The sequence below is a fragment of the Bos javanicus genome, chromosome 9, assembly GCF_032452875.1.
Source record: "Bos javanicus breed banteng chromosome 9, ARS-OSU_banteng_1.0, whole genome shotgun sequence".
Lineage (NCBI taxonomy): Eukaryota > Metazoa > Chordata > Mammalia > Artiodactyla > Bovidae > Bos > Bos javanicus.
In genome coordinates this window covers 9,820,742-9,844,196 of record NC_083876.1, presented here as the reverse complement: position 1 = coordinate 9,844,196, position 23,455 = coordinate 9,820,742, and the positions used below count along the sequence as shown (strand labels likewise).

The window sequence follows — 23,455 nt, the reverse complement described above, 5'->3', positions numbered from 1 at the left end:
GGTTAAGTGAGTACAGAGGTTTTATGGATGATTTTTGTTTTCTTCTTTATACTGTGTTTTCTAAATTTCTACAACGAACCTGTGTAAATTATTTTTTAAAAAATTTTAATTGCAGTGCAACTGCTTTACAATGTTGTGTTGGCTTCTGCTGCACAACAATGTGAATCAGCTCTATGTTGACACATATCCCCTCCTGCTGGAGCCTCCCTCCCGCCACCCCAATCCCACCTCGGAAATGGCAACTCACTCCAGTGTTCTTCCCTGGAGAATCCCTGGGACAGAGGAGCCTGGTGGGCTGCCATCTATGGGGTCGCACAGAGAGACACAACTGACGCAACTTTGCAGCAGCAGCAGTGTATATATGTCAAACGTTACTCTAATTCATTCCACCCTCTCCTTATCCTGCTGTGTCCACAAGTCCCTTCTCTCTGTACCTCTGTTCCTGCCTTGCAAATAGGTACATCAGTACCATTTTCCAAGATTCCATATATATGTGTTAATATGTATCAGATCAGATCAGATCAGTCGCTCAGTCATGTCCAACTCTTTGCAACCCCATGAATCGCAGCACGCCAGGCCTCCCTGTCCATCACCAACTCCCGGAGTTCACTCAGACTCACGTCCATTGAGTCAGTGATGCCATCCAGCCATCTCATCCTCTGTCGTCCCCTTCTCCTCTTGCCTCCAATCCCTCTCAGCATCAGAGTCTTTTACAATGAGTCAACTCTTTGCATCAGGTGGCCAAAGTACTGGAGTTTCAGCTTTAGCATCAGTCCTTCCAAAGAAATCCCAGGGCTGATCTCCTTCAGAATGGACTGGTTGGATCTCCTTGCAGTCCAAGGGACTCTCAAGAGTCTTCTCCAACACCACAGTTCAAAAGCATCAATTCTTCAGCGCTCAGCCTTCTTCACAGTCCAACTCTCACATCCATACATGACCACTGGAAAAACCCTAGCCTTGACTAGACGAACCTTTGTTGGCAAAGTAATGTCTCTGCTTTTGAATATGCTATCTAGGTTGGTCATAACTTTCCTTCCAAGGAGTAAGCGTCTTTTAATTTCATGGCTGCAGTCACCATCTGCAGTGATTTTGGAGCCCATTTAATATGTATAAATTCTTAAAATAGTACCTAATAGTTTCATTTAAGAAATGAATGAAACTACTTTCAGCTCTTCTGCTTGATTCTCCGGGTATCTACTGCCAGATTTCTAAATAATATGCATACACTGTCATCCTTGGATTCATCAGTTTCATCAAATATCTCTTGACTTCCTATAATACGGTCAACATATCATCCTCTGCCCACTTCTTCCCCCTCCTCTCCATACAGGTAAGGATTTATTAGGATTGTGTGATAATCACATACCTTCTGAGCCAAATAGTGTACTGAAGCTACATATCCTTTCTTGTACAAAAAGTTTTGTTGTTCCTGGAGTTAATAATTTAATAACTATCTCATTTTTTAATTGAATAGTTTTCTTGGTACCTGTTAATGTTTCCTAAATTCTCCAATATTTGTCAAATGTTTTAAACAAGTTTTCTAATGTTCAAGCCAACAAAGGTCTGTCTATTCAAAGCTATGGTTTTTCCAGTAGTCACGTATGGATGTGAGTTCAGTTCAGTCACTCAGTCATGTCCGACTCTTTGAGACCCCATGAATTGCAGCACACCAGGCCTCCCTGTCCATCACCAACTCCTGGAGTTTACTCAAACTCATGTCCATCGAGTTGGTGATGCCATCCAGCCATCTCATCCTCTGTCGTCCCCTTCTCCTCCTGCCCTCAATCCCTCCCAGCATCAAAGTCTTTTCCAATGAGTCAGCTCTTCGCATGAGGTGGCCAAAGTATTGGAGTTTCAGCTTTAGCATCATTCCTTCCAATGAACACCCAGGGCTGATCTCCTTTAGAATGGACTGGTTGGATCTCCTTGCAGTCCGAGGGAATCTCAAGAGTCTTCTCCAACACCACAGTTCAAAAGCATCAATTCTTCGGTGCTCAGCTTTCTTCACAGTCCAACTCTCACATCCATACATGACTACTGGAAAAACTATAGCCTCGACTAGATGGACCTTTGTTGGCAAGGTAATGTCTCTGCTTTTTAATATGCTATGGACGTGAGAGTTGGACTATAAAGAAAGCTGAGTTCTGAAGAATCAATGCTTTTGAACTGTGGTGTTGGAGAAGACTCTTGAGAGTCCCTTGGACTGCAAGGAGATCCAACCAGTCCATTCTGAAGGAGATCAGTCCTGACTATTCATTGGAAGGACTGATGCTGAAGTTGAAACTCCATTACTTTGGCCACCTGATGTGAAGAACTGACTCATCTGAAAAGACCCTGATGCTGGGAAAGATTGAAGGCAGGAGTAGAAGGAGATGACAGAGGATGAGATGGCTGGATGGCATCACCGACTCAGTGGACATGAGTTTGAGTGAACTCCGGGAGTTGGTGATGGACAGGGAGGCCTGGCGTGCTGCGATTCATGGGGTTGCAAAGAGTCGGACACGACTGAGCTGAACTGACTGAATGCTCAAGCATGTTAAATGACGGACTACCACTTTCACCTGCCTGTCCTGGGTCCCCTTCCACATGCTTCCCACTTCACTCTCCTCTGGAGCAAGTCCTAGAACTTCCCTGTGTTGACGCTCTTGCTTCCTGGATCCACGTTTTGCTGTTGTTTTGTTTGTTTCAGTTATGCCCTTTTTCTGCTAAGGCACAGGTATCAGTAGTTTTCTAAGATGAAGTACATGGGACTGAAGTTGTTTCTTTTTCCCTAGGATTTACTGTGTGAAAATGTTTATATTCTATTCCCCTACTTGATTTTGTATGTTCTATGCTTACACTCGATAGGCAGGCTATATTGGCTGCATTTAATTCTAAATTAAAAAAAAATTTACCCTCAAAATTTGTATCAGATTGCTTTATTATTTTCCTGTGTTCTGTTGGAAAGCTTGATACCTTTTTTTTCCCTATGTGACATTTAAAAATGTCTCTTTTTTGGAAGCTTTTTGATGTTCTCTTTATTCTTGATTGTCTGTAATTTCATGGAATCACTGCTGGTGGGCTTCTTTAGTCTGGCAATGGATCCTCTGATTCTGCTAAATAGTCTTGTATTGATTCTTTAATAATTTCTACTCTGTTTCTCTCTTCCTCTTCTCTGTTTCTTTCTGTCTTTCTGGAAATCCTGTTGGTCAGCTGCGGAAGGACTGCCATGTGGGTGGTCAGGTATCTGGAGAGAGCTGCAGACTACATACGGAAAAGGGGCGGGAAGTCTAGGAACAAAGCTGACAACGACGGTCTCCGTGTAGATAAATACCGGACATGCAAGGTTCATCATGGAAAACAGATCTCTCCAGCTATTCTAAACAGAAGGGTATTCAAGTGCCGACTGCATTTCTGGAAGCGCTGGTTGGCAGTGACTAGACTAAGCTTCTAGGAATAACTTCAAGGAAAAGGTCTCTAGAGTGGCTTCTGGCAGGGGCGACACTCACCCCATCGCAGCGAGGGAAGTGGAACTCACTTCTCTATCCGAACTGGTCAGGACAAGAGGACACTACCACAGCCGCTGGCCAGCCCTCAGGAGTCACAGGTGTCACCATGGCATGCCTCTGGGCCCCGCAGGGCTGGTGACTGGACGCTGACCTGCGCCATGGGCAGAGCCAGTCTCCGCCTGTGCCGGGGGCCACAACAGTCAAGCAGGACCGCAGCCCCCGCACGCCCCCGTTCAAATCCCACTAAGAGCACCTAAATGGCAGAACTTAACCTGCACTCAGAACCCTCAGTAAAAACGCAGTTTGGGGAATTCTAACCCCTACGGAGTTTTCTAGTAGTCATGTACGGACGTGACAGTTGGACCATAAAGAAGGCTGAGCACCGAAGAATTGACGCTTTCAAACTCTGGTGTTGGAGAAGACGTGAGAATCCCTTGGACAGTAAGGAGATTAAACCAGTCCATCCTAAAGGCAATCAACCCTGAATATTCTTTGGAAGGACTGATACCAAAGCTGAAGCTCCAATATTTTGGCCACCTGACACAAAGAGCTGACTCACTGGAAAAGACCCTGATGCTGGGAAAGGCTGAGGGAAGGAGAAGGAGGTGACAGAGGATGAGATGGTTGGATGGCATAATCGACTCAATGTATACAAGTCTGAGCAAACCCCAGGATAGTGAAGGACAAGGAAGCCTGGCGTCCATGGGGTAGCAGAGTCAGACAGAATTGACCAACTGAACAACAACTCCTACAGAACAGAAAAACCCCCCAGAACACTGGCCTGGAGGACCAGGGCCAAGTCACCAGAAGCAGCATAGCACATGCGTGCGTGAAGGCAGGGCTCTGCGACGAGGAGCTGCTGGCGGAGTCACAGGCTGTCAGGGCTAACGGGCTGGGGAAGCATTAGGGTCTGACAGGTTTTCGTAGTAGAGAAGGGCATTTCACAATTTGTTTATGCCTAGCCTCATTCTACAAAGGACAAGAGGACGACAAGACACGATGGTAGAGGAAGGTAGGGGGCGTTCTAGTCAGCATGAGCTTATCAACATAAACCGTGAAATAACAAGATCTGGAGGTTTTGCCCTGCTGGAGCATTCGGAATGTAGATATGGACAATGGCAGGGCCATGACTCATATAATCCAGGGCTCAGACTTGATATGAAGCCACCCACTCAAAAGTTCTGAGACTTCTGACCAGCAGAATGCAAATTAGAAAATGTCAAAAATAAAATCTTATGTAAGCTTTTTTAAAAATAAAAGGATTTACCTGAGTCATTGACTTAGGAATGAAACAAAATATAAACCTCTTCTGGTAAACCACAGAAGCCAAATGTTATATAACTCTGAAGTTGTAGACGCCAGTTTGAACACAGAGACCCCCTGTGCTAGGGAACACACAGTGGTTTAAGACAGTGGTTACAGTCCAGTCTTTAACATGTCAGTTTATAAATTCAGGTTTTTCCAAAGGGGCTACTTAGAGGCAAGCCTGCAAAGACGCTTTCCTAGTTTTCCCCTGTGCGTATTTTCAGCCTCCAACATTCCCTTGTAATTGGCTTCTAAAATGCTCCTTTGATGTCCATGTCCTTCCCACACCTGCACCAGCAGCAAACTGCTTCTCAGTGTGTCCTTGACTCCTTCCACCAGCAACTGCTAACAGGACTGTGGACTCAAGCCTTCAGACAAGATTTCACTTCCTACAACTAGGTTAGGAACACAGGGCCTAAATATACCTAAGTGGTATTTTAAAAGAATACAGGCTGCTAAATTTTAACCCATTTTCATGTAACTAATTTTTCATATTTATTATAACTAAGGCTGTGTAAAAGGCATACAAATAAATCATAGGCTCCAATGTCCAATCTTTACGGAAGGACTCTTCAAATTAGCAGGAACAGACATTTAACACCTTTTAGGGATTATTTAAACTTTATTTTTACACTGCTCTTACGGAAACGTTCTTCAAATGAGCAGGAATAGCCATGTAACATGTTTGTGTGTGTGCTAAGTCGCTTCAGGCGTGTCCTTTGCGACCCTATGGGCTGTAGGCTCCTCTGTCGGTGGGATTCTCCAGGCAAGAATACTGGAGTAGGTTGCCATTTCCTCCTCCAGGGGATCTTCCCCACCCAGGGATTGAACCCACATCTCTTAGGTCTCCTGCACTAGGAAGCAGGTTCTTTACTGCTAGCGCCATGTGGGAAGCCATGTTTGAGGGATTACTAAACCTTCTACATGCCTATATATTTCATATATGTTACACTAACACGTAGTATGCCCCAGTGAAACTGCTTTTCAGGTAGCTTTCTCTGATGCCAGTGGTGGACAGGTAGTGTCTGTGTCTGTCAAAATCCTCTGGAGCACGATCTCTGCAGATGGCTCCCCAGACTGCATCCCTGCCTTACTCACCCTGAACAGTACAGGGCGCGCCCCGCGCCCCGCCCCCCCCCCCTCCTCCCACGCCCCCGCCCAGGGTGCAGACCTCCACCTTCAGGACCCGCCCACAGCAGAGAGGAGAGGAGGAGAAAGAACGGCCCTGGACTTCATTTTGCCGGCGTGGTGAGCCGCAGCCTCAGCGGTCCTGGGGCCGGTGGTGGTGATGGGCAGCCGCATCTCAGGCCGCAGCTCCCTGCACGTCAGCGCTCTCTGGAGCTCTGAGATTTGGTCTTGGAGGCTCCACCTGTTCTGCTCGCCTTTCTAAGGAGCCTGTATTTGGCACTTGCCCTGTGACTTAAGTCTGGCTTCCCTGGTGAGTGGCTCGGACAGTAAAGAATCTGCCTGCAATGCAGGAGACCCGGGTTTGATCCCTGGGTCGGGAAGGACCCCTGGAGATGGGAATGGCCACCCACTCCAGTATCCTTGCCTGGAGAATCCCATGGACAGAGCAACCAGGCAGGCTACAGTCCATGGGGTGGCAAAGAATCAGACATGACTAAGCAACTAACACACTTTTAATGTACGTCAGCTCAGCAGTTCTTGGAAGTGTGTGGTCCAAGGACCCTGGGGGACCCTGAGACCCTTTCAGGGGGTCTGTGAGACCCTCTCTTTTCTATTTACATGTCTGTATAAAGACATATTTTCTTCCTTACACCACAATTAAAACATTATCCCAATAGATGATACGAGATGATACGGCTGCCTTTTATTAGACATTAAAGAGAACAATAAACATAGAACACAATATCACTTAATTTTTTTTGTTTGTTTCAGGAAGTTATTTTACCTTAGTTGCTTTTCAAAAAGATGTTATTTTATGTTTACTTGTGATGGGCTTATTATTAGGTTATTTTAAAATGAATTAAATATTTTAAATACTGCTCATCTTTCATTCCTAATATAGCACATATTGACAGATATAACACACATAAACAACAGTTCATTGGTGTCCTATACCATTTACGGACGGTAAAAGATTTTAAGAGTATAAAAGGGCCTTAAGACTGAAAAGGTTAATAACCACTGACATAGAGTAGATTCTATCATCTTTATCTAAAACCCCTGAACAGTAGAGACCCAGGGATTGAACCCAGGTCTCCCGCATTGCAAGTGGATTCTTTACCAGCTGAGCCACAAGGGAAGCCTGAGAATACTGGAGTGCGTAGCCTATTCCTTCTCCAGCTGATCTTCCCCACCCAGGAATTGAACCAGGGTCTCCTGCATCGCAGGCTGATTCTTTACCAACTGAGTTATGAGGGAAGCCCCAAGAGTAGAGAAGCCTGCATTTTTCTTTCCCCAGATTCGGGTGATGACAGAGAGAGGTTAGCTTAGAGAGAATCTGTGGTATTGCTCTTCCAGCAGAGAGAAGGAGCAGGATGGGGAGAGGCACAAACAGCGTCTGTGAGAACCAAACCCCAGAGGCAGATGGAGTGTCAGAAAGAGATCTTACAACTGAAGCATCCGAGGAGGGACATGCAGAACAAAGTACCCAGAGGACCAGAACTGATATCAAACACAAATCACAAATACTTAATATTCACAGGTCATTCAATAATTCTTATAATTCACTGAGCAGCCAGTCCTGGCAGCTTTGGGTCCAGTGACTCTAAGGGGGATGCCCACCAAGAAAGCTCTTCTTGGGCCAGGGATGGCTTGAGGACACTATACATGTCTTTTTGTTGTTGTTCAGTCGCTCAGTAGTGTCCGACTCTTTGCAAACCCATGGACTGCAGCACTCCTGGGTTCTCTGTCCATCACCAACTCTTGAATTTACTCAAATTCATGTCCATTGAGTTGGGTGATGCCATCCAACCATCTCATCCTCTGTCATTGCCTTCTTCTCCCTCCTTCAATCTTTCCCAGCATCAGGGTCTTTTCCAATGAGTCAGTTCTTTGCATCAGTAGCCAAAGTATTGGAGCTTCAGCATCAGTTCTTCCAATGAATATTCAGGGTGGATTTCCTTTAAGATTGACTGGTTTGATCTCCCTCCTGTCCAAGGGACTCTCAAGAGTCTTCTTCAGCCACAGTTCAAAAGCATATATTCTTCACCACTCAAATTCTTTATGGTCCAACTCTCACATCCGTACAAGATTACTAGGAAAACCACAGGTTTGACTATACAGACCTTTGTTGGCAAAGTGACGTCCCTGCTTTTTAATACACTGTCTAGGCTTGCCACAGCTTTTCTTCCAAAGAGTAAGCGTCTTTTAATTTTGTGGCTGCAGTCACTGTCCTTAGTAATTTTGCAGCCCAAGAAAATAAAATGTGCTACTGTTTCCACTTTTTCCTCATCTATTTGCCATGAAGTGATGGAACTGGGTGCTATGATCTTAGTTTTTTGAATGCTGAATTTTAAGCGAGCCTTTTCACTCTCCTTTCACTCTCATCAAGAGGCACTTTAGTTCCTCTTCACTTTCTGTCATTAGAGTGATATCATCTGCATATCTGAGGTTGTTGATATTTCTCCCAGAAATTTTGATTCCAGCTTGTGATTCATCCAGCCTGGCATTTCGCATGATGTACTCTGCATATAAGTTGAATAAACAGGGTGACAATACACAGCCTTGACTTACTCCTTTCCCAATTTGGAACCAGTCCATTGTTCCATGTCTGGTTCTGTTGCTTCTTGACCTGCATACAAGCTTCTCAGGAGACAGGTAAGGTGGTCTGGTATTCCTATCTGGTATTCCTATTTTCCAGTTTGTTGTGATCCACACAGTCAAAGGCTTTAGTGTAGTCAATGAAGCAGATGGTTTTTGGAATTCCCTTGCTTCTTCTATGATCCATCAGATACCGGCAATTTGATATCTGGCTTCTCTGCCTTTTCTAACTCCAGCTTGTACATCTGAAGTTCTCAGTTCAGATACTGTTGAACCTTAGCTTGAAGGATTTTGAGCATTATCTTGCTAGCATGTCAAATACACACAACTGTACAGTTTGTACAATAAGTGCAATTGCAGTAGTTTGAACATTCTTTGGCATTGCCTTTTTTGGGGACTGGAATTAAAACTGAACTTTTCCAGTCCTGAATACTGCTGAGTTTTCCAAATTTGCTGGCATATTGAGTGCAGCACTTTCACAGCATCATCTTTTAGGATTTTAAATAGCTCAGCTGGAATTCTATCACCTCACTAGCTTTATTTGTAGTAATGCTTCCTGAAGCCCACTTGACTTCACACTCCAGGGATGTCTGGCTCTAGGTGAGTGATCACACCATCATGGTTATCTGGGTCATTAAGACCATTTTTGTACAGTTCTTCTGTGTATTCTTGCCACCTCTTCTTAATATCTTCCACTTCTGTTAGGTCCACACCATTTTTGGCCTTTATCGAGCCCATCTTTGCATGAAATGTTCCCTTGGTATCTCTCATTTCCTTGAAGATATCTCTATAGTCTTTCTATTCTATTACTTCCTTCATCTGTACACTGTTCACTTAAGGCTTTCTTACCTCTCCTTGCTATTTTCTAGAACTCTGCATTCAGTTGGGTGTATCTTTCCCTTTCTTCTTTGCCTTCCACTTCTTTTCTCAGCTATGTTATAAGGCCTCCTCAGACAAGCACTTCGCCTTCTTGCATTTTTTTTCTTGGGGATGATTTTAGTCTCTTCCTCCTGTACAATGTTACGAAACTTTGTTCTTCTTTAGACATTCTGTCTACCAGATCTAATCCCTTGAATTTATTCATCACCTCCACGTGTAATAAGGGATTTAGGTCATATGTGAATGCTCTGGTGGTTTTCCCTACTTTCTTCAATTTAGGTCTGAATTTGGCAATAAGGGCCTCATGATCTGAGCCATAGTCAGCTCCAGGTCTTGTTTTTGCTGACTGTATAGAGCTTCTCCATCTTCAGCTGCAAAGAATATAATGGATTTGATTTTGGTACTGACCATCTGGTGATGTCCATGTGTAGAGTCATCCTTTGTACTGTTGGAAGAGGTAATAGTAGGTTTAATAGTTTAATAGCTGATAATATTGTATTTTGGCTTATGGTGGGTTATAACATCTGACATCGAAGTAAGAAAAAAATGCTGGACATGATTAAATTCCACCAAAACACCTACTAGATACAAGACTCAAACTATGGAGCTTTGTACACCAATGCTCAACCTACAGTTTCCCAGAAATCTCCAATGTAAAATTAGTGTTCAAATTATAATTATACTAGAAAAAGCCACAAACTTTAATGACATTTTCTGAAAACCTGTCTGGAAGTTGTTCTTTTATAATTATCCATGTTTAGTTTGAGTTCTCTGAGAAACAGATGCTAAGATGGGATTAAACATGAGAGAGATTTACTGGGGCGACATTTGTGAGCTATAAATGGAAGGAGAAGGCTGAGTCTGACACCTGTGAAGGGGGGAGAGAGGGAAAGAAGGGTTGGGAGGGAAGAGTCTCACTCAGCAAACACAGCCATAAGAAAAATCTGCAAGGCTCGTGGGGAGTCTTTGGGGGTCAGGCTGAAACACTCATTCACCGCAGCCCCACCACACTCACTCACTGGTAGGGGACGTGTGGCTTCATCAAGAACACAGTGGTGGGTCCAAGGGGCAGCAGCTGGGGTCCTCCATCAACTCTGCTTCCCGCAGATCTGAGTAACACTCTTCCATTGCCACCACATCATCTTCTGTGAGTCTTCAGGTTCTTTCATGAATGTTTGGTGGACATAGACTATAAATGTTTTTATGTCACCAGATTTTACCTCTAATATATGATAACTATCCTGGAACATGCTACTGTTAATGGAGGTTAAGGAGTCTATTATATTAATACACTTCATTGCAACATATTTTACATTTGTTTTTGAAGTATATAATTGTCTTTTGTGTATCACATATGATGATTAGTGTGGAACTATATGGTACAAAATAATATTAATGAACTAATTGAAAATGATATTTCTGGAATGTTAAAAGTAGCAAAAATTCACTGGAGGTTGACTATATTATAGAATATTTTTAAAGAAATGTGGTTACTACTTCGCAGCAGACACAGTAACTGTAATTAGAAAACAAATGCTGACTGAGAGAGATAACTGATATAAAGACTGAATAACTAACCCCAGTTACCACACTGGTTGGTTTGAAGTAGGATACCCTTTTTAAAAAGTGTATTTCCCCCCCCCCCCAAAAAAAAAGTTTATTCCCTTAAATAAGCCTTCCTATAATCTTCTCAGATGATACTGCACTTATAACTCATATCACATAATCACCAGCCTACTGCATTCTACATGCTCTGCAAACTTTCCTTCCCAACTTTTTTAAATGTAGACTGGGGGCTGAAGGTCCAGTCCAGGTGGCTGAGTGAGGCCAGAGGAGAGCAGAGGACACCTTACAGGGGCTCAGCGGTTCCCATTCTTCCTTCAGCCCAGCTGTGTAAACTAGACTTGACTTTTCCCGACCGAGTTATCCAAAGGCCACAGGGCAGGAGCTTTTGAATGCTTACAACTGATTAAGCTGGCCCATTTCATCCCCGGCTTTTCTCATATTAGCCTGAACTTTATGTTTAACATAAACTACATTTCAGCTCAGTTCATCCATGCAAATAATCACTAATATCTAACTAACAGTCTTTTATATGTTATATTCATTAAAAACAATTTCAACTCAAGTATTTCAAATGTCAGTTTTTAAATCTTTCCCCCCAGGCAGCCTAGAGACCTGGGAAAATACATTTATGATGTAAGGATCACTAACTCACTGAGAGGTATGTGCTGTGCACTGCTCCAAGTGGTTCACACGTACTCACTCATTTAAGCTCAACTGTCCTACGAGGTAGAACTAGTATTATCTCCAATTGACACATAAGGATTCCAAAGCACAGAGAAGTTAAATAACTTACCCAAAGTTACATAAGCTAGTAAGCAGTAGAGCTGGGATTTGAACCCAAGTAATTGGCTCCAGAGTTAAAGATTTTCTATTGTTACTGTGGCCTTACCAAACTGTAATGCACTACTTAACTCACATTGAAAAAGTCACAATTATTTAGAACACGGCAACAAAATTTTTTTTAAGTTTTATTTACACTTGTATCTTATAAACAACTGATTAACTTAAATTGAAACATGGTGAAATGAAAGTTTGCAGCTCTAATCATCCCTTAAATACCCCAAAACATTTAAATTAAAATTAATGTGCTAATATAAAAATATTTCCTCTTTCCTAATTTATAGCAGCATATTTTCTTTCAAAGCTATCATATATATTTTAAAACACATTATAGAAATTAGGAGACTTAAATGATGTACAGAAAGACAATAATCAAACAAAAGTTAATTCAGATGTACACTATCAGAAAAAGATACTGTAGTTAAACAACATGTGGCTTAAAAATCAATACAGCGTCCTTTTCGTTCCCAATCTCCATATCGGGTAGGTTCTGGGCCTCTGGGTCCACCTTTCTCTTTTGTAACAGGATTAATATCATCAGGAAATTCTGAAGAAATAATAAGTTTAAAAAAAGGCAGTTAATGGAGGTGGGAAAAGCATTATCGTCAATTCTGCAGATGAGGGTGCTGAGCTGACAGTTAACGAGGCTGGATGCTACTGATGAAGCTACTACTATGCAGTCCTTAAACACGCTCTAGACGTGCTTCTTCCCAGCCTGAGAGATCACTTTAGGATACAATCTTCATATTCAGTCAACTTTATTACTTGCATTAATGACTTAGAATTCTCAGACCCCTCTCAGGCTCTCATCTGGGGACTGGCTGGACTAGAACAGGAGGAAAGGGGCACAGAGAATACAGACTTCAAATCCACAGGGTTTGAAAGGCTGCGAAACAAGATTACTTTGAACATTACTTTCACTCAATGCCTTGTTTTTTCTTATAAGTGAACTGGGGACAATCATACCTGCCTTCTTATCTCGAGAAATAAAAAAAGAAATGCATGTAAAGGGTCTGGCACAGTGCCAGGTACATAAGAATGCTCAATTAATTCTAGCTATGAGTGTTAATTTTCCTCATCATACGGTTTTGGCTTCAGCAACTGGTTACCTGAAACTGCCATTTATGTGCATGTGCTTAGTCACTCAGTCATCTCTGACTCTGTGACCCCACAGACCACAGCCTAACAGGGTCTTCTGTCCATGGGATTCTCCAGGCAAGAATACTGGAGTGGGTTGCCATGCCCTCCTTCAGGGGATCTTCCCCGACAAGGGATGAAACCCAGGTCTCCTGCATGTGCCTAACAGCTGCTATTACTGTTAACACTGGGTGTTCATAATAGGAATGTTCATTTTGAGTTCATGCTCAATTCTGAGGACTTTATACATATTAATTAATGCTCATAATAATCCTTTGGGACAGGAACAATTATTATCTCCACTCTACAGATGAGGAGCTCAAGGTTACACAGCTACCAAGTGGTGAAAGTGAGTTTCAATTCACACATTCTGGCTGCAGTCTTGCTCTTGACACATACACTGCACTGACTGTACATGGGGAGAACAGGAGAGGAATCAGCCGCTAGAACCACCCAGTTCTTTTTCCAAAGGTATTTACATAATGAATATTTATTTATTTGACTGCACTGGGTCTTAGCTGTGGCACACAGGATCTTCCCTGCGTCACGGGGGATCTTTCATTGAGGTGCATGGACTCTCTAGTTGTGGCACATGGGCTCCAGAGTGTGAGAGCTTTGACAGTTGCAGCGTGTGGGCTCAGGAACTGAAGCCCAAAGACTCTGGAGCATGTAGGCTTCAGTAGTTGTGGAGTGCAGGCGCAGTAATCGTGTCCTTGCACTGGCTTAAGTTGCCCTGTGGTATCTGGAATCTTCCCAGACCAGGGATGAAATTCCTGTCTCCTGCACTGGCAGGCAAATTCTTAACCACTGTACAACCAGGTAAGTCCTAAAGATAGTAGTCTATATCTCTTAATCCCGTACCCCTATCTTGGCTTCCCCACTTCCCTCTCCCTAGTAGTAACTACTAGTTCAGTTTCCTATACCTGTTAGTCTGTTACTGTTTTGCTATATACCCCGTTCTTATTTTTTAGGCTCCACATATAAGAGATGAAAAGCAAGTATTTCTCTCTTTTTTCACTAAGCAGAATATTCTTGAGGTCCATTTCAAATAGCAGATTTCATTCTTTTTAATGGCTGGGTAATATTCCTGTGTGTGTGTGTGTGTGTGTGTGTGTGTGTGTGTGTGTACGTGTATACACCACATCTTCTTTACCCACTAATCTGTTGGTCATTTAGGTTGTTTCTGTATCTTGGCTATTGTAAACAATGCTATGAACACTGGGGTGCAATCTGTGCCTTCAAATTAGTGTTTTCATTTTTTTTGGACATATACACGCTGGTGGAATCGCTGGGTCATATGGGAGTTCTATTTTCAGTTTTTTGAGTTAACTCTATAATATTTTCCATATTGTATGAACCAATTTACATTCCCACCAACAGTGTATGAAAGTTTCCTTTTCTCCACACCCTCTCTAGTATTTATTATTTGATGACTTTTTGATGATGGTCATTCTGACCACTGTGAGCCGATACCTCATTGTAGTTTTGATTTGCATTTCTCTAACAATTAGTGATGTTGAGCATTTTTTTCCATGTGCCTACTGGCCACCTGTATGTCTTCTTTGGAAAAATGTCTATTCCCATCTTCTGCCCATTTTTTGATTGGGTTATTTTTTTTTAAATATGGAGTTGTATGAGCTGTTTATATATTTGGATATTAACCCTGTGTTGGTCAAATTGTTTGCAAGTATTTTCTCTTATTTCACAGGTTGTCTTTTCATTTTATCCATGGTTTCTTTCACTATCCAAAAGTTTTTAAGTTTAATTAGGTCCCATCTGTTTATTTCTGCTTTTCTCTCTTTTGCTTAGGAGACAAATTCAAACAAATATTGCTACAATTTATGTCACAGAGTGTTATGTGTATGTTCTCTTTATGGTTTTAGGTCTTACATGTATATACTTAATCCACTGAGTATTTCTGTATGTAGTGTGAGGAAATGTCCAATCTTTCTTATGAAGCTGTCCAGTTTTCCCAACACAACCTTCTTTTCCCATTGTATATTCTTGCCTCTTTTGTTGTAGACTGATTGGTCATAGATGCATGGGTTCTTTCTGGGCTCTCTATTCTGTTTCATTAGTCTATGTGTCTGTTTTTGTGCCAGTACTAGGCTGTTTCCATTACTATGGTTTTGTAGTACAGTCTGAAGTCTGGGAGCTTGATCTTTCCAGATCTGTTCTTCCTCTGGATTATTTTGGCAATTTGGGGGCCTTTTGTGGTTCTATATGAATGTATGGATTATTTATTCTAGTTCTGGGAAAAATGGCATGGTTATTTTGATAGAGATTGCCTTTAATCTGCAGATTGCTCTGGGTAGTATGACCACTTTAACAGTATTCTTTCTTTCAATTCAAGAGCACACGATATCCTCCCACTTCTTCCATCATCTTCAATTTCCTTCATCACTGTCTCAGTTTTCAGAGCATATGTTTTTCACCTTTAAGTTTATTCCTAGGTGTTTTATTCTTTTTGATGTGATTTTAAAGAAGTTGTTTTTTAAGCTTCATGTTTATGATAGTTTGTGTATATTTATTATGTGATAGTTTATTAGGTGTATCTTTATGATAGTTTATTACTGTATGTAAAAGAAACATACTTCTGTATATTAATCATATTCTGTAACTTTACAGAATTTATTAGTTCTAGTAGTTTCTGGATTGAGACTTTAGGGTTTCTTATGTACAGTATCATACATCTGCAAATAGTGACACTTTTACTTCTTTCAAACTTGCATACATATTTATCTTCCTTGTTCTACTGCTGTGGCTAGAACTTCCAATATGATGCTAAATAGGTGGCAAGAGTGGGCATCCCTGTCTTGTTCCTGAATTAAAAGAAAGGCTTTCAGCTTTTACTGTTGAATATGATGTTAGCTTTGAATTTGTCATAAGTGGCCTTTATCATGTTGAGATATGTTCCCTCTATATACCCACTTAGATGAAGAGTTTTATAATGAATGATAATTTTTTTCAAAGGTTTTTCTGAATCTATTGAGATAATCAGGTGGTTTTTATCCTTTCTTTTGTTAATGTACACTATTACATTAATTGACTTGTAAATACTGAACAATCCTTGTGTCTCTGAAATAAATTCAAATTGATCATTGTATATAATCCTTTTATCTTTGGATTCAGTTTGCTAATATTTTGTTGAGGATTTTAGAATCTGTATTTATCAAAGATTCTGACCTATAACTTCCTTTTGTTGTAGTGTCTCTGTGTGGTTTTGATACCAGGGTCATTACTGGTGGTCTTGCAGAATGAATTTGAGAGTGTTGTGACATTTTCACTTTTTTGGAATACTTTGAGGTTAGGTGCTAGCTGTTATTTACATGTTTGGTAGAATTCTCCTTTGAAACTGGCCAGTCCTGGATTTTTGTTTGCTGGGAGTTTTAAAATTACAGATTCAATTTCAATACTAATGACTGGTCTGTCCAAGTTGTGTAAGTCTTCTTGTTTCAGTCTTGACAGGTTGTATGTTTCTAGAAATTTATTTCTTCTACGTTGTCCAATTCATTGGCATATAACTATTTGTGATTCTTTTGTATTTCTGTGATTTTCATTGTTATTTCTCCTTTCATTTATTTGGGTCTTCTTTTTTTCTTGGTGATCCTGACTAAACTTTACCAGTTTTGTTCATTTTGCCAAAGAGCCAGCTCTTGGTTTCACTGATCTTTTCTACTGTTACTGTTGCTCTCTATTTATTTCCCTCTAAAGCCTTTGACTGTGTGGATCACAATAAACTGTGGAAAATTTGGAAAGAGATGGGAATACCAGACCACCTGACCTTCCTCTTGAGAAACCTATATGCAGGTCAGGAAACAACAGTTAGAACTGGACAAGGAACAACAGACTGGTTCCAAATAGGAAAAGGAGTACGTCAAGGCTGTATATTGTCACCCTGCTTATTTAACTTCTATGCAGAGTACATCATGAGAAACGCTGGGCTGGAAGAAGCACAAGCTGGAATCAAGATTGCCGGGAGAAATATCAATAACCTCAGGTATGCAGATGATACCACCCTTATGGCAGAAAGTGAAGAGGAACTAAAAAGCCTCTTGATGAAAGTGAAAGTGGAGAGTGAAAAAGTTGGCTTACAGCTCAACATTCAGAAAACGAAGATCATGGCATCTGGTCCCATCACTTCATGGGAAATAGATGGGGCAACAGTGGAAACAGTGTCAGACTTTGTTTTTCTGGGCTCCAAAATCACTGCAGATGGTGACTGCAGCCATGAAATTAAAAGACGCTTAACTCCTAGGAAGGAAAGTTATGACCAACCTAGATAGCATATTAAAAAGCCAGAGACATTACTTTGCCAACAAAGGTCCATCTAGTCAAAGCTATGTTTTTTCCAGTAGTCATGTATGGATGTGAGAGTTGGACTGTGAAGAAAGCTGAGCACTGAAGAATTGATGTTTTTGAACTGTGGTGTTGGAGAAGACTCTTGAGAGTCCCTTGGACTGCAAGGAGATCCAACCAGTCCATCCTAAAGATCAGTCCTGGGTGTTCTTTGGGAAGGAATGATGGTAAAGCTGAAACTCCAGTACTTTGGCTATGTGATGGGAAGAGCTGACTCATTGGAAAAGACTCTGATGCTGGGAGGGATTGAGGGCAGGAGGAAAGGGGGACGACAGAGGATGAGATGGCTGGATGGCATCACCGACTTGATGGACGTGAGTCTGAGTGAACTCTGGGAGTTGGTGATGGAGAGGGAGGCCTGGAGTGCTACAATTCATGGGGTCGCAAAGAGTCGGACACGACTGAGTGACTGAACTGAACTGAACTAAACTGACTCTTTACTTAGAGGGAAATAATCTTTACTTAGCAGGACCACGTGGCAGAAGCACGCTGGCTGCGACGGACCTCACAGAAGCATGGCCGAGAGGAGCTACCCCACATCCGAGGTTGGGGTGGTGGGCAAGTGCCAGGCTGCGACTGCACAGTAGCAGCCGAGAGGAGCTACCCGACGTCCATCCAAGGTTAGGGGTGACGGCTGGGAGGAGCTACCCAACGCCTGAGGCCAGGGGCAGCGGCCAAGAGGAGCGGCCCCACGTCCAAGGAGTGGTGGCTGTGTGGGCACAGGAGCGCCGAGAGGAACTACTCCACGTTCAAGGTCAGGAGGGGCGGCAGTGAGGAGTTACCACTGGTACAAGGTAAGGAACAGCGGCTGCGCTTTGCTGGAGCAGCTGTGAAGAGATACCCCACGTCCAAGGTAAGAGAAACCCAAGTAAGACAGTAGGTGTTGTGAGAGGGCATCAGAGGGCAGACACACTGAAACTAGAAAAACTAGCCAATCTGGTCACATGGACCACAGCCTTGTCTAACTCAATGAAACTAAGCCATGCCCTGTGGGGCCACCCAAGACAGGCGGGTCATGGTGGAGAGGTCTGACAGAATGTGGTCCACTGGAGAAGGGAATGGCAAACCACTTCAGTATTCTTGCCTTGAGAACCCCATGAACAGTATGAAAAGGCAAAATGATAGGATACTGAAAGAGGAACTCCCCAGGTCAGTAGATGCCCAATATGCTACTGGAGAGCACTGGAGGAATAACTCCGGAAAGAATGAAGGGATGGAGCCAAAGCAAAAACAATACCCAGTTGAGGATGTAACTGGTGATGGAAGCAAGGTCTGATGCTGTACAGAGCAATATTGCATAGGAACCTGTAATGTTAGGTCCATGAATCAAGGCAAATTGGAAGTGGTGAAACAGGAGATGACAAGGGTGAACGTCGACATTCTAGGAACCAGTGAACTAAAATGGACTGGAATGGTGAATTTAACTCAGATGATCATTATATCTACTACTGCGGGGAGGAATCCCTTAGGAGAAATGGAGTAGCCATCATGGTCAACAACGAGTCTGAAATGCAGTGCTTGGATGCAATCTCAAAAACGACAGAATGATCTCTGTTTATTTCCAAGGCAAACCATTCAATATCACAGTAATCAAAGTCTATGCCCCAACCAGTAACACTGAAGAAGCTGAAGTTGAATGGTTCTATGAAGACCTACAAGACCTTTTAGAACTAACACCCAAAAAAGATGTCCTTTTCATTATAGGGGACTGGAATGCAAAAGTAGGAAGTCAAGAGACACCTGGGAGTAACAGGCAAATTTGGCCTTGGAATATGGAAGAAGCAGGGCAAAGGCTAATAGAATTTTGCTAAGAAAATGCACTGGTCATAGCAAACACCCTCTTCCAACAACACAAGAGAAGACTCTACACATGGACATCACCAGATGGTCAACACCAAAATCATATTGATTATATTCTTTGCAGCCAAAAATGGAGAAGCTCTATACAGTCAGCAAAAACAAGGCCAGGAGCTGACTGTGGCTCAGATCATGAACTCCTTTCCCCAAATTCATACTTAAATTGAAGAAACTAGGGAAAACCACTAGACCATTCAGGTATGACCTAAATCAAATCCCTTATGATTATACGGTAGAAGTGAGAAATAGATTTAAGGGATTAGATCTGATAGAGTGCCTGATAAACTATGGACAGAGGTTCGTGACATTGTACAGGAGACAGGGATCAAGACCACCCCAATGGAAAAGAAATGCAAAAAAGCAAAGTGGCTGTCTGGGGAGGCCTTACAAATAGCTGTGAAAAGAAGAGAAGTGAAAAGCAAAGGAGAAAAGGAAAGATATAAGCATCTGAATGCAGAGCTCCAAAGAATAGCAAGAAGAGATAAGAAAGCCTTCCTCAGCGATCAATGCAAAAAAATAGAGGAAAACAAGAGAATGGGAAAGACTAGAGATCTCTTCAAGAAAATGAGAGATACCAAGGGAACATTTCATGCAAAGATGGGCTCGATAAAGGACAGAAATGGTATGGACCTAACAGAAGCAGAAGATATTAAGAAGAGGTGGCAGGAATACACAGAAGAACTGTACAAAAAAGAGCTTCATGACCCAGATAATCACGATGGTGTGATCACTCACCTAGAGCCAGACATCCTGGAATGTGAAGTCAAGTGGGCCTTAGAAAGCATCACTACGAACAAAGTTAGTGGAAGTGATGGAATTCCAGTTGAGCTATTTCAAATCCTGAAAGATGATGCTGTGAAAGTGCTGCACTCAATATGCCAGCAAATTTGGAAAACTCAGAAGTGGCCACAGGACTGGAAAACTTCAGTTTTCATTCCAATCCCAAAGAAAGGCAATGCCAAAGAATGCTCAAACTACCGCACAATTGCACTCATCTCACACGCTAGTAAAGTAATGCTCAAAATCCTCCAAGCCACGGTTCAGCAATATGTTAACCGTGAACTTCCAGATGTTCAAGCTGGTTTTAGAAAAGGCAGAGGAACCAGAGATCAAATTGCCAATATCCCCTGGATCATCGAAAAAGCAAGTGAGTTCCAGAAAAACATCTATTTCGGCTTTATTGACTATGCCAAAGCCGTTGACTGTGTAGATCACAATAAAGTGTGGAAAATTCGGAAAGAGATGGGAAGACCAGACCACCTTACCTACCTCTTGAGAAACCTATATGCAGGTCAGGAAGCAACAGTTAGAACTGGACATAGAACAATAGACTTGTTCCACATAGGAAAAGGAGTCCATCAAGGCTGTATATTGTCACCCTGCTTATTTAACTTCTATGCAGAGTACATCATGAGAAACGCTGGACTGGAAGAAGCACAAGCTGGAATCAAGATTGCCGGGAGAAATATCAATCACCTCAGATATGCAGATGACACCACCCTTATGGCAGAAAGTGAAGAGGAACTAAAAGCATCTTGATCAAAGTGAAAGAGGAGAGTGAAAAAGTTGGCTTAAAGCTCAACATTCAGAAAACGAAGATCATGGCATCTGGTCCCATCACTTCATGGGAAATAGATCAGGGAACAGTGGAAACAGTGTCAGACTTTATTTTTTTGGGCTCCAAAATCAGTGCAGATTGTGATTGCAGCCATGAAATTAAGACACTTACTCCTTGGGAGGAAAGTTATGACCAACGTAGATAGCATATTCAAAAGCAGAGACATTACTTTGCCAACAAAGGTCCATCTAGTCAAGGCTACAGTTTTTCCAGTAGTCATGTATGGATGTGAGAGTTGGACTGTGAAGAAGGCTGAGCACCGAAGAATTGATGCTTTTGAACTGTGGTGTTGGAGAAGACTCTTGAGAGTCCCTTGGACTGCAAGGAGATCCAACCAGTCTATTCTAAAGGAGTTCAGTCCTGGGTGTTTTTTGGAAGGAATGATGCTAAAGCTGAAACTCCAGTACTTTGGCTATGTGATGGGAGGAGTTGATTCATTGGAAAAGACTCTGATGCTGGGAGGGATTGAAGGCAGGAGGAAAAGGGGATGACAGAGGATGAGATGGCTGGATGGTATCACCGACTTGATGGACGTGAGTCTGAGTGAACTTCGGGAGTTGGTGATGGATAGCGAGGCCTGGCGTGCTGTGATTCATGGGGTTGCAAAGAGTCGGACATGACTGAGTGACTGAACTGAACTGAACGTTTACTTTCTCCCTATTGCTGACTTCGGGCTTTGTTTGTTCCTCTTTTCTTAATTCTTTTAGGTGGTAGGTTAGGTTGTTTTCTTCTTTCTTGAGGAATGCCTGTATTGCTATAAACTTCCTTCTTAGAACTGCTTTTGCTGTATCCCATAGATTTTGGAGTGTTGCATTTTCATTTTCTTTGGTTTTGAGGTATTTTTTCATTTCCTCTTTGATTTCTTCATTGACCCACTGGTTTTTTAATAGCATGCTGTTTAGTGTCTAAGTATTTGCTCTTTACCCATTTTTCTTTCTGTAATGAATTTTTAGTTTTGTACTGCTATGGTCAGAAAAAAACGTTTGATATAATTCCTATACTTTCATATTTGCTGGGACTTCTTTTATGGCCTAGCATGTGTTCTATCCTGGAGAATGTTTCATGTGCACTTGAAAAGAATGTATTCTTTTGTTTTTGTATGTAATGTCTTATACATATCCATTAAGTCCAAGAGGTCTGTTGTATTATTTAAGACCAGTGTTTCCCTACTAATTTTCCATCTGGATGATTTGCCCATTAATGTAAATATGGTGTTAAAGTACCCTACTATTATTATCAATTTCTCCCTTTTTGTCTGTTAATATTTGCTTTATATGTTTAGGTGTTCCTGTATCAGCAGTAAATATGTTAATGATAATATCCTCTTATTAAATTGACCCCTTTATCATTATTATAATGCCCTTCTTCATCTGCTGTTACAGTCTTTGTTTAAAGTCTACTTTATCTGAGTATTTCTACCCCTGCTTTCTTATCATTTTTATTTGCATGAAATAACTGTTTCAATTCTTTCACATTAAGTCTTTGTCTTTAGTTCTGAAGTGAGTCTCTTGTAGGCAGCATATAGAAGGATCTCATTTTTAATCAAATTAGCCACACTATGTCTTTAGATTATTTAGTCCTTTGACATTTAAAGTAATTATTGATAGATATGAGGCTTCCCTGGTGGTTCAGTGGTAAAGAATCCATCCACCTGCTAATGCAGGAAATGCACGAGATGCAGGTTTGATCCCTGGGTCAGGGAGATCCCCTGGAGAAAGAAATCACAATCCAGTTCAGTATTTTTGCCTGAAAAAAAAAAATCCCATGAACAGATGATCCTGATCCTGGTGGGCTACAGTCTATGGGGTCACAAAGAATTGGAGAAGATTGAGTGTGTGCACACTTACTTAAGTGGTGATCCTTAGTCCTGACTTTTATACATTTGCCTTTTATAGCAGGATTTCCCCTTCCCTATAATTTACTGCTTTTCCATTTAGAGAAGTCCCTTCAGCATTTCTTTTAGGGTAAATTTAGTAATGATGAATTCTGTTTTTGCTTATCCGAGATGCTCTTCATCACTCCTCTATTTTAATGATAATCTTGCTGGGAAGAGTATCATGGGTTATGGGCTTTCCCTTTTGGGATTTTGAATATATCTCCTGCTCCCTTCTGGTCTGTAAAGTTTCTGCAGAGAAATTAGGTGTAGATTTATAGGGATTCCCTTGTATATGATAATTTTTCCTTTGCATCCTTCAGAATTCTCTCTTCAACATTTGCCATTTTATTTATGGTATGTCTTGGAGAGCATTTGTTTGGATTCATCTTCTTGGGACTCTCTTCCAGTACCTGTTTTCTTCTTCAGACTGTGAAATTTTTCAGTCATAATTTCCTCAAATACATTTTTCATCTCCTCTTTCTCTCTTCTCCTTCTAACCCCCTCATATGTTATCCTAAAGATTTCCTGGATTGTTTTCATTTTTAAAAATTTGCCTTTTTGCTGTTCTGATTGGGTGATGTCCATTATTCTATCTTCCAGATCACATATGCATTCTTCTGTGTCACTTAGCCAGCTACTCACTCCTTTCAGTGTGTTTTTTTACTTCAGCTAAAGAATTCTTCATTTCTGATGGGAGTTTTTTTTAATATTCTCTAGTTCCTAATTAAAAATATTGCTATGCAGATATATTCTTTCCCCTAATTCAGTTAACATATTTATAACAAATGCTTTGAATTTTTTATT

The 23,455-nt window shown here is 41.6% G+C and overlaps 1 protein-coding gene across 1 annotated transcript in view; it reads right to left on the bottom strand.

Annotated features, from left to right (window-relative positions):
* Positions 1-10,189: 10,189 nt before the first annotated feature.
* SDHAF4 (succinate dehydrogenase complex assembly factor 4) overlaps positions 10,190-23,455 on the bottom strand; it is a 43,294-nt gene continuing 30,028 nt past the window's right edge. The window contains exons 4-5 of the mRNA XM_061428709.1: positions 12,221-12,351; positions 10,190-10,652 (exon numbers count right to left, since the gene is read on the bottom strand). Of these exons, the coding sequence (XP_061284693.1) occupies positions 12,242-12,351 (110 nt within the window). The 3' untranslated portion in view covers positions 10,190-10,652; positions 12,221-12,241. The remainder of the gene's footprint in view (positions 10,653-12,220; positions 12,352-23,455) is intronic.